At 46.9% G+C, this 15,397-nt stretch overlaps 4 protein-coding genes across 4 annotated transcripts; 2 read left to right on the top strand and 2 right to left on the bottom strand.

Annotated features, from left to right (window-relative positions):
- Positions 1–631: 631 nt before the first annotated feature.
- On the bottom strand, positions 632–2,188 carry AOL_s00075g161 (uncharacterized protein; the record flags this gene model as incomplete). The annotated part of the gene is made up of 2 exons (XM_011122472.1): positions 632–1,584; positions 1,651–2,188. 2 exons carry the CDS (start codon positions 2,186–2,188, stop codon positions 632–634), a joined length of 1,491 nt encoding a protein of 496 aa, XP_011120774.1.
- Positions 2,189–3,621: 1,433 nt separating this feature from the next.
- Positions 3,622–6,138, bottom strand: AOL_s00075g160 (uncharacterized protein; the record flags this gene model as incomplete). Its single annotated transcript, XM_011122471.1, has 6 exons — positions 3,622–3,989; positions 4,054–4,653; positions 4,706–4,799; positions 4,854–5,909; positions 5,971–5,997; positions 6,097–6,138. 6 exons carry the CDS (start codon positions 6,136–6,138, stop codon positions 3,622–3,624), a joined length of 2,187 nt encoding a protein of 728 aa, XP_011120773.1.
- A 1,610-nt stretch (positions 6,139–7,748) lies between these two features.
- AOL_s00075g159 (uncharacterized protein) lies at positions 7,749–9,454 on the top strand (the record flags this gene model as incomplete). Its single annotated transcript, XM_011122470.1, has 5 exons — positions 7,749–7,990; positions 8,064–8,540; positions 8,599–8,839; positions 8,908–9,303; positions 9,377–9,454. The coding sequence occupies 5 exons, from the start codon at positions 7,749–7,751 to the stop codon at positions 9,452–9,454; spliced, it is 1,434 nt and encodes a 477-aa protein (XP_011120772.1).
- Positions 9,455–11,714: 2,260 nt separating this feature from the next.
- Positions 11,715–14,331, top strand: AOL_s00075g158 (uncharacterized protein; the record flags this gene model as incomplete). Its single annotated transcript, XM_011122469.1, has 3 exons — positions 11,715–11,870; positions 11,935–12,115; positions 12,179–14,331. 3 exons carry the CDS (start codon positions 11,715–11,717, stop codon positions 14,329–14,331), a joined length of 2,490 nt encoding a protein of 829 aa, XP_011120771.1.
- Positions 14,332–15,397: the final 1,066 nt, after the last annotated feature.

The following is a 15,397-nucleotide window of genomic DNA, read 5'->3' as shown; positions in this document are numbered from 1 at the left end:
AGAAGGAGAAGGAGAAAAAAAAATTGATATGTTAGTCTAACACTCAATGAAAGAGGCAGAGGAGGAAATGAAAAGAATCAGGCTAGTACACAATGATTTAATCTTATAATGTTGTTACAAGGTGAAGAAAAAGTAAGCGTAAAAAAAGAAAGAAGAAGACAATGGTAATAGCCTTGATGCCGTTTTATCATGCAGATGCTGACTGGCTATTCTGCGAGAAAGTAGTTGCCCAGGATCCAACAGAATGGAATCTCGGTGAAGAAAAAGATGTAAAAGGACAACAATAATGCATAAACGAAAAGGACATTAAACCCGAGATACAAAACACCCATAAAGAAGACACTGCAATAGTAAAAGCAAATAGAAGAAAACATCATGTAGTGAAGACAGGTAAACAAAAAAAAGAATGTGGGAAAAAAAGTCATAAAAGATGTATCCTCCCTCAGCTCCGTTCCCAGAACCTCGGTACTGAACAGCAAGAGAAACGCCCATCTAACGATCCAACCCTTCAGTTTTAATAAACAAATCGAGTGATTTGCCTGGCTTTAGCCATCTTATTCTCCCTGCGAACAGCTTTGGCCGCGTTGCAAGCCTTCATCTTGACAGCCTTGTGTTGCTTCTTATTTGACTTCTAGTCAAAAGGAGTAAGCATGCGGTCAACTCTACCACTAGCTTTCTTGTGGTTGGTTGGCGCGGCGTCCATGATTAGCGGGAGACTCTCAAAGATAACTGGGTTTTCTTGCCAGTGGACGAGGATTCCACCACCGAGGAAACGACGGAGGGCGTTCCAGCGAATGAGTTTCCACCAAGTATTCAACTTGACAATACCCTTTCGGCCAACTTTAACCTCAAGACGACTGCCTTGTTCACGACCTTCGAGGTCCAATGCACGGGAATAATTAGGTCCGTGGAGAGGGAAGTTAACAGTGTGAAGAACGTTGGCAAAAGTTGCGTGTTGGGTGCGGCGGTTCTTCTTGGAAACACTCTTGGTCGAGGATTTCGAGAGGTTTGTCAGGATTTGCTTGAGATGTGGTTGGTTGCGGTATACAGTGTACTTTTGAATTGGTGGACGAGTGTCCTCGGCGGGGGTGATGACGAAGCGGTTGTGGAAGTCTTCATCATCAATGCCGTGGTCATCCTCGCTGTCTTCGTCTTCGCTGCTTGGCTCGCGATACGCCTTCTCGGTCATCAAGGCGAGGACTTCGCCGGATGCGACTTGGACCTCGATTTCGGTTGACTCGAGTTGATCAACGAAGGCCTCGGCGGAACGATCAGTGACTTCCTCGGCGTCATCGAGAGAAGTGAGGAGTAAACCCCACTCTTCAATTGCAGCTGCGACAGTGGCACCGTCGTCACCGGCTCCGATGTTATGACCGTCATTCTCGACGATTTCATGGAAGAAATCCATGATCGTTTCGATATCGTCTGTGGAGACATCAGTGAAGAAAGCCAAGGCTCCGAGGGCGTGGATAGCCGCTGTCTTGACGACTAACGATTCGTGGTCCGTAATGAGACGTTGAAGAGGAGTGTTGAACTCTCCAAAGGTGGTGCAGTCCACGTCAGTGATGAGGGTGAGGACCAATGCTATAGCAAGCAGTTAGTTGGTTTTGTACTTCTAAGTTCATGGTAGGTAGGAATTTCATAAACTACCTTGGCAGGCTAGCGTGGATTCCTTATCCGTCTTGCCAGCTTTGATACTCTTCGAAAGAGCATCAATGATGTTGTTCGTCTTTCCTTGTAGCTCGCTGCTAGTGAATTTGGATTGCAGGAGACGGTTATAGGCCAAGAGTGCCTCTTCCAAACCACCAGTTGCTAGCTTCTTCCTCATATCCTTATCGGTGATACGAACGATTCGATCGCCCAACTCCTCCTGCCAGCTGCTCGTCTGAGGAACATCCTCAAGATTACGTAGCTCATCGCCGAGGGAACCAAAACTACAGAGGAGGTTATCATCATCAGCTTCGAGTCCAAGATCCTGGATCTCCGGGACGGCGGGTACGGCAACGTACCTCCAGACGGATCCGTCGCTATCGTAAGCGCCTTCGTCGTCGGTTCCATGTCTTGATGCAGCAGTAGAATTTGCCTTCGAGCCGGCTTTTGAGGTCGATTTAGAGCCGGATTTAGATAGAGAAGCACGTTTAGAAGGGGTTTTCCCGCCTCCGAGTGCTCTACGTCGGAGGTCGGACATTGTGAACGGGGTTGAAAGAAAAAGTATCGATGGTCAGGTGGTTGATGGGTAAGCAAGTAGTTGAAGCTGGTTGACGTTGATGATTAAGAATTGAAAGAAAATGAAGAAGACGGTGGTGGTCGAGTGTGTTGTCTTCGTTGCAGATGGTTAGTGTTCCGCAAGGGTTGGGAGCATTGATTGCTTGGTAGCTGGTAATCGTTGTAGTGGTAGTAATGAGGGGTGTGATGGAAGAAAGAGGAAGGAGAAGAAGAAGAGGAAGAGGAAGAGAAGGGCCTTTATAGCTGGTGGTGCGCCAACGATCAATATTTATTGTCCTTTCGATCGTCGCAAGAAGGGAAAAAATCAAAGATCTTCAGACGGTAAAGTTGATTCGGACCTTCTATTGCCAGCTTGAGGTTCTAGATGAATGGCAGCGTAGCAAAGTAGAAGAATCGACGACGGATACCGTGGATTGAATATTTTATCGAGGAGGATCGATATGGATTATCAACGGGTGGATGCAGGTCGGGTTATAAAGTTAGGTTTCTCTGGGGGAAGAGAACTACGTCACAGCAATGTAGGATACTGGATATTGGATATCGGATGGTCTGATCTTGCACTCGATGTGGTTAACTTAACTAGCTGCTATTTCCGAGGGGCAAGAACTATTCCCCTCAACTACCCTTTATCGTCTGATCTGGTCAGGATAATAGAGGAGGAAAAAGGGAAAGAGAAAGAAAAAGACTCGGAAGTTCTTGATAAAAATTCCCAAGTATCTGATGAGATCCTAAAATTTCAGGGAAAAGTGTGTACTTTTTTTTAATTTTTTAATTTTTTTAAATTTTTTTCGCACTCGGAGCTAACTATTACTAAGACCGCAGACAGGAAGGATGAATCATAAATATCTGTCTGCTGAGTGGGCTGTTTGCAAATGTTCGTCTGCAATTGCCCCCACCTTTTGCCCTGTCCTGTTCTGTCCTGTCCTTGTCTTGCAAGCTTGTAAGCTTGCGGGTCTGCGGACTGGCCATGGCGGGGCAGCAAGCTTGGAGCGCTGAACGCTGCTGCAGCACACCCTCTCCTGCATTTCGACCAATCATCCTTCCCCAATATCGGATCTTGTTCCTATGCCGCGAGCATGTGAAACTCTACGGATCCAGATCTGACTCGACATCACGTTTGATAACTAGAAATTTAATAGATACATGGAAAAATATTTGTAATTTTCAAGAACGGGGAAGCAAAAAAAACAAAGTGAATTTATCACATCAAAACGGGGATATCTCCACTATGTCGAATCAGGGCTAACCATGCAAAAAAAAGGAAGAAAAGAGAAAGAAGAAAATGCAACATGAAGGCTTGAAACAACCAAACATCAATGAAACGGAATGGACTTGTAGCAAATAATATCTACAGTCTAAACTCGAGCATGCAAACGAAATGTAGGTACCAAACAATCAAGCCTTCTCAAGATAATTCGCCGGCACCATCCTCTTCACCCCGTTCTTCTCAACCTCCGCCCACCCGCTCCCATCATCATCAGCGATCAGCACGAACTTATCACCTTCTGCCATATCAAACTCATCTTCCGTCCGGGCTTTGTAATCATAAATAGCATGGACATGTACCAGTTTCTTTGCACCACGCTTCGGAGCAACAGCTGGTCCTTTCTTCTTCCCGCCTATTATGGATTCTCGCCGTGAGTCGATTGTTGATGTTGGCGATGACACGGTCCTCGCTGAAGACGAAGATCCCAAAGTCTCAACATAAGTTGTTGGAACGAGACCTGTCACTGTGCCATTTCTGACTTTTGTCCATCCGCCATCTAGATAGAATTTCGCGTTAGTAAATTCTGTCCGTCGATCTACCGCCTGACCCGAGTGACTCACCATCTGGCTGAACTATGATCACTTCTTTCCCTTCTCCTACCGAAATTTCTCCATCCCCGCCTGCAGTGTACGAGTAAAGCATTTTTCCCTTTGGTCCGTCCGGTACAGCCTCGTCTGCTGGAAGTTCGGCAATATATGCTGCGGGTGGAGGAGCAAGCACTCTTCGAGCTGGTGGTTTCGACGAACTAGCGCTAGGAGCTGTCGATGTAGCAGCCGTAGAAGTAGTAGCCGTGCTCTTCACCGTCCCCGATCTCTCAACGGTTGCTGTAGAGTTAGTCGAAACGGACGTAACGGTATTCGACCTGTTGACCCCGATGGAGCTACCGTTGGATGCCGGTAGTTCGCTCAGTTTGTCTATGCTAACGCTCCCTCTGTTCTGCCGTACATCCTTCAGAGCCTTCTTTGCGGTTTTGTCCAGCGGACCAGGGCAATTCGCGGCGACCCGCATTTCGCATTTTGCGTGGCAATTAAATCCGCAATCCTTGCAAGTCATTCCTTTAGCTGATAGGCCCCATATCTTTTCGTGACACAGATCGCAGGATGTAGGTATTTTGAAGGAAGCAGATTTGAATTTGTGGGAATGTGCATTTTTGTCGATATCTACTTGGAGTTAGTTTTCGAGACCTTATCCCAGCAGGATGGTTGCCCTTACCTCCGCACGCCTGCCTTACGGTATCGACTTCTGTTTCTAGTGCCACTCTCTTGGAATTAACTGCCGCCAGCTCTTCTTGGCCGTTAAGCAGGTTCTATAATACCGTCAGCAGATACCCAAGATACCGCCGAATGGGAATAAAGCATACCCTTAAAATATCCATTTCTTCTGCCGTGGTTCTTCCTGCTTGAGATTCAGATGATCCTCTAGCCTTTTCCCGTTTCACCTGCATGGACTCGACATCCTTGCGCCGTTTCTCAACTTCTGTCCGATAAGATATCAATCCAGTCTGACTCTTCGCAATCTTATTTTGCAGCCATACTCTCGCAGCCTCATCAATTACAATGTCGTCGGTATCGTGCCATATAGGGCTGGGCTCGAAAAAGAAATCTGGAGGCTCTCGCCATCCATCTTGGGGCTGGTTGTGTGCGATAAACATGAGCGAGTCGAGATGTGGTAGGTTACGTTCAATTTCGGCGTGCATCTTCTTCATGTGGTCCGAGCACCGGATCAAGGCTGCAGACTCCATGTTACAAGATAACTTCCATACGGTATTCATCGCTTGAACCCTTGTTTCGTTCAAATCCTGTAGCGAGCTAAGTACATCTGGGATATCCGTGTGGTAGTATTTTTCCTTGATTGCATTGGTGACATTGAGGGTGATAAGGTAGGTGTTCTTGACATTGTGCATTTCGGCCATTTGGGAATCGTAGCTCTTTTGGGCCTTTGGTCTCCCGTGATCGAACGACTTTTCCACCTTCACCCGTTTGCCTTCTAGTTCTTTACAGGTGGCATCGTAGGCAGCCTTTGTCTTTCGAAGCTCGGAGTACTGTGCGTCTCTATCGGTAAGAAGACGTTTCTCGAACTTCTCGTGTTGGATGCGAAAAGTTTCGTAACGGCTATTTAGGACCTTGAGTGTTTCCGCACACTTCGTGATCATCTCCGTCGCAAGCTTGTCGTGTTCCTGGGAGACGATTTCGGTAGTTGTGATGAGAGAGTTCCATGTTGTCATCGAGGCACTTTCCAAGCTACCGGGTGTCATCAGGGGGCTGTCGCCGACGCTAAGGGAGGCCGTCTTTTTGGATTTCTTTTCAAAGAAACGTTTGGCGAGGAGACCGAGTTTTGTAGAGTATTCCTTTTCGATTACGGATCTTTCGCGGTAGAATTCTTCGACGTCTGCGATCCAGGCGATGCCGTTGGATACCTAGGGGATGGGATGTCAGATAAGGGAATTCTTGTCGGAGTATAGGGGTGAAGGTAGTTACCCAGGTATTGACTGGCTTGAAGGCATCCTAAAGGTCGTCGATAGAGCGTTAGAGAGAGAGGGAGAATAGAATTGCTATGCATGGTGACGGTTTGCATGAATGAAGCTATAGAGATGAGCGACGAACCTTCAGCTCTGCCCCGAAGTTTGGGGGAGCTTCATCAGCCATTTTGGGCGCCGAGAAAGAACAAGCCACAAAAATAACAGTGACTAAAAACCGATTTTATCTATGTTGATCTAGAAAGGTGAAATTCAGGGAAGGATAGTTGAGTAATGTTGTGCGATGGAGAAGTGAGGAAGGCCTTAAGGATGAATGGTGATGATGATGATGGAGTAATAGTAATGGGAATGGGGGACAAAGATGCAGTTGGGATGTCACTATGTATGGGGTTTCAGGCACCGGGTACCCTGAGAACCGGCCGACTGCAACTAAACTAGTACCTGCCTACAGCCATCGAACGGATAAATTACTGAGATACGACCGGACATAATCCCGCATGAGGCATATATATATATAAGTATATACTTGCAATTGCTTGGTACTTAGGCATATCAAAATTGTCATCGATGCTGTATCAAATGCAAATGATGGCTTGGCTGAGCTATTCAATTACGAAAGGCAGGCGGGCTTAGCTTCAAGCATCGCCAATGAGAGGAATACCCCACACATGATCAGCGGTCTGCACCGGATCCTGCCGACAACAGATACCAGAAGTTTACTGGAATACTGGGTATGTAATTAATTAATTAACTAAGGTACAGAACATATAAAAGTACTTAAGTAGGTAAGAAGTATGTAAATAAAAAGTGGATTCGTGTAAATTACCTAGTTACAGGGTGCACCTGCGACGTAGGAGACGGGTGCCTGCGGGAATACCTCGTGGCCATTGACACACCCTCACACTCGCACATACCGGACTGGGTGGGATGCGGCTTAACTCCACGGATCAATCTACTTATATAAGTACTTAAGTACCTAGTGTCCGTCCGGTCCTCTTTGAACAACAGCGACCGGCCCAGGAACTGTGGGTGGGTGGTTGTGTACCGCGGGGCATTGAAGCGGGAATCTCTCGTGCGAGAAACCAACCCCAAAGCACTTATCGATAGCGCGACTAGATGAATTGAATATAAAATACATCGACATCCATGTATGCTTCGTACATGTACATTTACTAGAATCGAGTCGAAGTACTCATTTAATCATCAATGGGGTTATTCATTCCTGTTCTGCAGATGTCCATGTTTTCAACAAACAAGGATCCAGGCAGGCAGGCTAGTAAAGTCAGGACCTATTCATTCTGAATCAATAATCGCTTCACTTGCATTTACTCCCTCGACATCCTCCCCAGCCTGCTAGCATCAACAGCATCACCATCACTCCATCAGCCCCACCACGCATCACTCACCCCACCACAGCGCCTTGGACTCGGCTGGAAATAAATACTTATATACTATCCGTGCACCCTCTCAAGAGCTTTTGTCCCTTCCTTCTCTCCCCTCTTCTGTCTTTCTATCTATTCCTGGTCTCGTAACCAAACTGTGAGAGAAGAAGCAGAAAACTCCCGTTCTTGGTATTCTCCGTCACTATCTGGAGAGAACGTCTTGACATCCATCCATCGAATTCGAACCTGTCAGTTCCCCATCGAATCTACTTTACCCTCACTTCGACCACACCACTGACCATTGGGACCAGAATATCCGTCCTAGCTTCTACTCCATCCGTCCCGTATTACCTTTCCCGACTAAACTCTTCGCCCCAAGCGCGTCCTGCGATTCAGTATGGCTGAGTCCAGCAACAGCAAGACTTCGTGGGCAGACGACGTTGAACAGGAAGAAGAAGCCGCCGCCAACATGTCGAAACAACAACAGCAAACTCCCCAACCCATTGCTGAGGATCAATCTCAGCAGAAGCATGATAATCTCGTTGAGAACGAGCACGATGTCAACGTCACGCTCGCCGATTTACAGGCTGACCCGAACAGTCCCCTCTACTCTATCAAAGAGTTCACCGATCTCGGATTGTACGTCATATTATAACCATTGATTCCGTTCTTACAGATATAGGAGTAGAAGTAGCTAACGTGGCGGCTACAGGAAGGAGGAACTGTTGAAGGGTCTGGCCCTCATGCGATTCAGTCGTCCGTCCAAGATCCAGGAGCGCGCTTTGCCCCTCATTTTGAATAATGACACAAACCTCATCGGTCAATCCCAATCCGGTACCGGAAAGACGGCTGCTTTTGTTCTTTCCATGTTGACCAAAATCGACATCACTAAGAACGTTCCGCAAGCACTTTGTCTTGCTCCGTCCCGCGAGCTCGCCCGACAGATCTTGGCCGTTGTCGATAACATGGGAAGTTTCCTCGGAGTCAAAACCCAATTCGCCGTCCCTCTTGCTGTCGAACGTGGGAAGATTATCGAGGCGCAAATTGTTGTCGGGACTCCTGGAACCGTTCTCGATTGTATTAAGCGTAGAGTTCTACCGGTTAAAGATTTGAAGATGCTTTGTCTTGACGAAGCCGATAATATGTTGGACCAGCAAGGTCTCGGTGACCAATGTTTCCGCGTCAAATCGTAAGATATCTTCCCCGAGACCGATGGTTTAAGATCATACTGACTTCCACTATACTAGATTCCTGCCAAAGACTAATGTCCAAGTCTTACTCTTCTCCGCCACATTCCCTCAAAAGGTCCTGGAATATGCTGAGAAGTTTGCCCCAGGTGCCAACAAGCTTACCTTGAAGCAAGAAGAGCTTACAGTTGAGGGGATCAAACAATTCTACATGGACTGCGCCAACGACGATGAGAAGTACGATGCTATTCTGAAACTCTATGAACTGATGACTATTGGTCAATCCGTCATTTTCGTCAGAGTAAGAACCCACCACAATGAGTACTTTCTATATAGGCAAAAAAAGAAAGAGCTAACACGGCATACTAGAAACGCGAGAATGCTAATGAGCTTCATCGCCGAATGACTGAGGATGGACATGCCGTTTCATCATTGCACGGTGCTTTCGATGGCAATCAACGTGACAAAATTATCGACGACTTCCGTTTTGGACGTTCCAAGGTTCTCATTACCACTAATGTTATTGCTCGTGGTATCGATATTGCCTCCGTCTCCCTTGTCGTCAATTATGACCTTCCAACCCTCCCCGATGGCCGTACTCCAGATTTCGAAACATATCTTCACAGAATCGGTCGTACAGGACGTTTCGGACGTGTTGGTGCCAGTTTCAGTTTTGTCCAGGACCAGCTCAGTTGGCAACAGATGGATGCTATTCAGCGTCACTTCAATTGCCAGATGACTAGAATTGATATCAAGTCGGATGCTGTAAGTAATCCTTCAATCTGTCATAGTATAAGTTCTATGAAAACCCAAATATTAACCATGATTCAATACATAGGCTCGTAAGCAGATCAAGGCAATCATGAAGTCCAGCAAGCCGAGCGAGCAGTTCATGGGAGTCGGTTCGGGGAATTAGTGAATTCTTCGTAACCTGGCTTTAAACAGCTGTTTTGCACCAATTTTTTTTTCTTATGCAACTAAAAACTACATCATTACGCTTCTGTTTTCTCTCTCTTGTTTTTTTTTATGGCGGGTGATATTTCCCTAGCACTTCCCTTCTCGATTTTCTTTTTGATATCCCCTCATGCATTTGATCTTTATCCCGTCCGTCCGGGGAAATATGAACAATGAATAATTCTGTTCCTCTCCACCTCACCTCACCAACAAACCGCTGATGTCGAAAGACCAAGGCGTATACACGATAACATAACATAACCTACACCCGAAACCTCTATTCCAGGGTGCACTGGGATAGAAGCCCTTGTATCTAAAAAGTTCGACCTCTTTTCCTTTTACAATCCCCACACTGAGCGTTCATCGACTTTTTGAACGACGTCAGCTGTTATTGACAGGGGAAAAAACAAAACGATGGCAATGGAAATGCGTTGCTGCTGCTTCATAACTCTTTCCCTATAACTTATATGCAGTGCAAGCGTGTGAGATGTTCTAGACTACTCCGGGGAAGCTAAAGCCAAGCCTCATCCTTCCGAGCTCCTGGAGAGAAAAGGCGCCTACTGAATTAGACTACCGAATCGGCCTTGGATTCCCGTCCGTTTCGTCGGTCGACAGGGCATTCCCTTTTAAAAGCTTGAAAGGCTTGTGACGTTATTGAGCAGGACGGGTAGGCTGAACATGGGCAACAGGGTGAGGGATACAACTGTCTAAGCCCAATTGAGGGGGGATCTGGAGTTTCTATGCACGGCGCGACATGGTAATAGTCGTTTGATGCTAAGCCTGTCCGTCCGTTGTCCGTTGTCCGTTGTGGCGTCTAGATCCTTTCTTTGATGGAGAACGAACGAACGAACGAACGAATGAATGAGGCACATGATCGTGTGTGCTCTACATGCTAGTATACACATGTACCTCCAGCGAGTCGAAGAGACAGTTTTTTGTCCCTCGAATCATGTCGGTAACCGAATGAGCCTTGGAGATATCCAATCCAATCCTCCGATAAATCAATAATTCCACTGATTTCCTAGACGTTTGTTCAAATAAGTACCTATTACAAGTATTACAAGTATTACAAGTGGTAGTGGTCTATTTTGATAGGTTTATAATTTATAAGAAAGAACGAGGCGGGTACAGGCCGGCATGCACAGCAATAAGGCCTCGCTTATTAAGACTCCCAGGAAGTATCTCCCTCTCACTCCCTCCCGCTCCATTATCACCGCCCATCTCTCTTTCCCTCTTTCAACTTCCAACTTCCATCCACCATCGAGTTACCCACTACTACATCATAGAAAACCCATCTGCCATCTCCCGAAGAGGTCGCAGTGTTTTCGTTCGAATGACCCAGGATATTTAGTCTAGCCAAAAGAGAGTGCGTAAGTCCCTTATTTCTCGACATTCTGATACCTTATTTCAGGCAGAAACCCTCCAGCCTTCGGAGGTGGTTTGTCCCAATTACGTTTGCCCTCGTCGCTTCCCCCATCATACACTTGCATTGACATCGTCATCCTTCACCGTCACCACTCCGTCTATTGTATACTTGGCTTTGATTTGATATTGGAATCCTTTATCGGGATTCATAAACCGGATATATCTTATCACTGTCTTTATAAGTATATATGATACTTTTGATCTTGGGCTATTCGGACAAGACCGGTTCCCTTGCTCTCCCCCCCGGGTGTTCCACAGGTTGACCCGATCCGGTGCTTGGGACAGGACAGGACAGGCCAGTCATTATACCCAGACGCCTGATTAGTCCCAGTCGGTTAGTCGGTCAGTCATCGCCACCAACCCCAGAAACTGGACGAGGTATTGCTTGTGTATCAAGTACTCTTTTGCCAGTGGGCTCTTTCCAGTGGGCTGCTGCTTGCCTTTATGTATTCGTCAGCCTTCATTCCTGCCTTCCTACACATTCGTCTCCTCTTTATATTCTAGAACGTGCCACATTCGCCTCTCTCTCCCTTGCCTATCCTCTTCAACCTCCCTTCAAATCTTCCCGGTCCTCCTCTTCATAATTTTCATCACCCTCCGCTTTCATATTCTAGGGCTTGATTTCTATTTTAATTTTATCGTACCTGTTACAGGATAAAAGTTCTTTCATTATTCTACTATTTATTTCATTTCATTTATTATTATTATTTTTTTACAAAAAATACATTTTACGACAGCCTTGTTACTCACCTTTCAGACGGTTTATTAACCTATCGTCTACAAACAGATAGATCAACATGGCTACACCAATTTCTCAAATGCCACAGGCCGCACCACTCCATGTTCCAGTGAATCCAGATACTCCCATCACCGTTAAAGTTTCATACAACGGTGCTATCCGTCGATTCAAACTTCCTCTACGCGACTTGGGTCCAGCAGTTCTACCCACCAAGGTATGACGCGCGGCCTCACGAGCATACCGAAATTATGTAATCAAGACATACTAACAACCTATAGCTTCGGGTTGCCCTTGCCATTCCTGAAGACCAAGATGTTCGCTTTGAACGATACAGTGACAGTGCCGCTTCTTTTGTTGTCTTGGACACCGACAACTTGACCGTCTACAAGCAGTTGTACCGTGCCGCTAAGGCAAAGCTTAAGCTTCGTCTCAAGGCTACTGTCATCACCCCAGAGACCGGTAAGCTGCTTGAATCTGTTCAGAGAAGACTAGCTGGTGTAGCGATTACTGATATATTCTCAGTCGAAAATACCATCGGATCCAATCCACCAGCATATACCTCACAGGTCACTCTGGCAACTGTTGAGCCAACTCCAAGCCCGGTTCCAGTCGTTCCACAACCTGTCGTTACGAATGTCGTTGTCCCCGAGGCCGTCAAGGCCCCAGTCGAGCCACAGCCGGAGCCCGTCGATTATACTCAGGCGATCGCTGATCAGGTCACAAGCTACTTTGCTGGGGATACTTTCGCACAACAACTTCAGCAGCAGCTGGAGGTCGAGGTGGATAAGCGTATGAAAGAACTCTCACTCAACGTGGTTCCAGAACCTGTTAAGACCGAGTGTAAGATCGGTGCCTGCATCGAGCCAGAGGTTATCCCGTCGTCGAGATCTTTCTTGGTCTATTGCAACAAATGCCAGGGAACCATCAGCGGAGAACATTATCACTGCTCAATCTGTGATACCGGCGATTACGACCTTTGCGCCACCTGTGTTGATAACGGAGTTCACTGTGAAGGTGACCACTGGCTCATCAAGCGTACCCTTGAGAAGGGTCGTATTGTCTCGAGCACAACAGAGTACAACAAGCGCAAGCAGCGTTCAAAGGCGCCTTCGCCACAATCAGAGCAGCAGGAGCAGCAACCACCACCACCACCGCCATTCAGGACACGCACTTGTAATTGCTGTATTGCGTCCCTCCCGGAGGAGTGTTTCGTGACTTGCACCGTTTGTGAAGACTACGATATCTGTCTCCCATGCCACATTGCCCAAAAGCATGGTCACCACCCCATGCATGGATTCACACCAGCCACCAAGGACACTCCCCTCGATGCCATTGGGACTGCCTTGTTAGAACCAGGCCGTGGTATTCGTCACCATGCCATCTGCGATGGGTGCAACGCTACCATCAACGGTGTTCGACACAAGTGCTTGGCCTGCCCAGACTGGGATTACTGCACTGCCTGCGTTCAGACGGCGCCGGAGATTCACCCTGGCCACAGATTCGTCAAGATCTACGAAGCAATTAACATCGCTCCCCAGTACGGACCTAAGACCATTCACAACGGCGTACGCTGCGATGGCCCACTATGCCGACATAATGTGATGTACATTTTGGGTGATCGTTACAAGTGTGCTATCTGCGATGACTTGGACTTCTGTGCCAACTGCGAGGCCTCGCCACTCAATGATCATAACAAGACACATCCCCTCATCAAGATGAAGACTGCTCTTCAGGGCATTACCTGCTCGACTACCGAGGCTACCCCGACTGGCCCAGGATGCCTTCTTGGCGATGTTCGCAGCCTTGATCCTTCTATCCTCAAATCAACCACTAATGCTGCCACCCAAGTTCAGACTGTTGCTGACGTTGAGCCTTCAACAGAATACTTGGATGAGAAGAAGGTTCCAGTTGAGCATTCCGAGCCAATCCCAGTCCCCGTAAAGGAACCTGAGCCTTTGCAGGCTGAGTACCTCCGTGACATCGTTTCTGATGGCACTCTCTTCACTTCCGGAACTAAGTTCGAGCAAGTCTGGACCCTTACCAATACTGGTACTAGCGCATGGCCCGCAGGCGTCACTGTCCGTTTCGTCGGTGGTGACCACATGTTCCGTCACGGTAGTGAAGAGAGCTGCATCGCCACTGTTACCGGTACTGCTGTCAGCCCGGGAGAGACCGCCTCTTTCGCTGTTGATTTGACTGCTCCATTTACCTCTAACCGCCGTGTCATCTCTTATTGGAGACTCACCGCACCCAACGGATCTCGATTTGGCCACAAGCTCTGGTGTGATATTGAGATTTTGAAAGAGGAGAAGAAGCAGCTCATCGATCTCTCTGAAACTATCAAGTACGACGACAAGCTTGACGAGAAGGTTGAGGATTCCGATTCTTCCGCATCATCCCAGATGATCTTCCCCAAGTTGGAGAAGGAGTCCCAGATCCTTGCCGTCGAGGAGGCCATCCCAACCGAAGTCGAGACTGAGACTGAGGCTGAGACTGAGGTTACTCTCCCGGGTACTCAGAACCCAGCAGCCTCGCCGGCATGGACCCTCACTCTTTCTGAAGAAGAAGGACATACTAGCGACGGTGTTACCAGCGAGGATGATGTTGACAGCCTCATGCTCGACGATGACTACGAGGTTCTTGAAACCAGTGATGACGATGGATTGTATGTGTAACTGCATCCCCAGTCTTCAAAACTGAGCAACCAAGGCTTACATATATCTTTTGGTATTAATTCTAGCCGCCGTGTTATCTAAACGCGAAAGTGTTCTCTCGAACTACATACCAATTTTACACAATGGCAGCTGAATAACAAAAAGAAGAAAAAAATTAGAAAATTAGAAAATCAAATATGATTATTTACAAATTTCTCGAACAGACTGGCATCGGAGCAACTGGGACAATTGACGGGATCGCATAACGGTGTTAAGAGGTGTTCTTCTTCTCTCTGAATCGGGAAATTACTACTACTCTCCTATCTTTTAGCTACTCGTTCCCCCCTCCCCTCCCATCTTCGTGGTGTTTTGTGCTTTCTACCTAGCAGCTGGATAACTTCTTGATTCGTTTTGTCGCTGGGACTGCAGGTTGTTTTTATCGGACCGGATGGTGGCTGGAAATTGTGTCTCTTCTTTTTCTTTTTTCTTTCTCTTTCTAGTCTATTGTTCTCTTTCGTTTTCTTCTCCCCCATGTAATACTACTCGTGTCGCTCGTTCAGACAAAAAATGAATACGAGAAGATATAAGATATTCTGAGACAGAGAGAAAGTAGGGAAGTTCCTTTTTTTTTTTTTTTGCGTGGATTTTGCTTGTATTCTTGGACTTTTTTTTGTTCTTTTTGGAAGTAAATTACAGGAATCAGAATGGCTACTACTATTATTACTAACGTTATAACACGACTATGGATTGATATATGGTAGCGTGCACATATAGTATACGTAGTCGAATATTCAATTGTTGTAATAAGGGAGCACCAGTACGTTGTGGAACATGAGATTTCGTAATCCTTGGGTTTCAATGTTGGAAGGGCAAGGATCCAGATACGTACAGACCATATTCCGAGCAGTCTGAGGCTGGAGGCATTGGCTGCACCTTGCTTAGTGAGGTATCACCAATCCGGGTTCATCTGAAGAGGATGTACTTTTACATACTTACATTATCACTTTGCGTCTGCATATGTAAGCGCGTACGAATCCGAGAGCGAATGCTAACTACCTCTGATCCACGAGAAATTTCGGAGATGGTA

Source organism: Orbilia oligospora (assembly GCF_000225545.1).
Source record: "Orbilia oligospora ATCC 24927 unplaced genomic scaffold scaffold00075, whole genome shotgun sequence".
NCBI classification, from domain to species: Eukaryota; Fungi; Ascomycota; class Orbiliomycetes; order Orbiliales; family Orbiliaceae; genus Orbilia; species Orbilia oligospora.
Note: the sequence above shows the minus strand (reverse complement) of the source record. Positions and strands in the feature narration are given on the sequence as shown.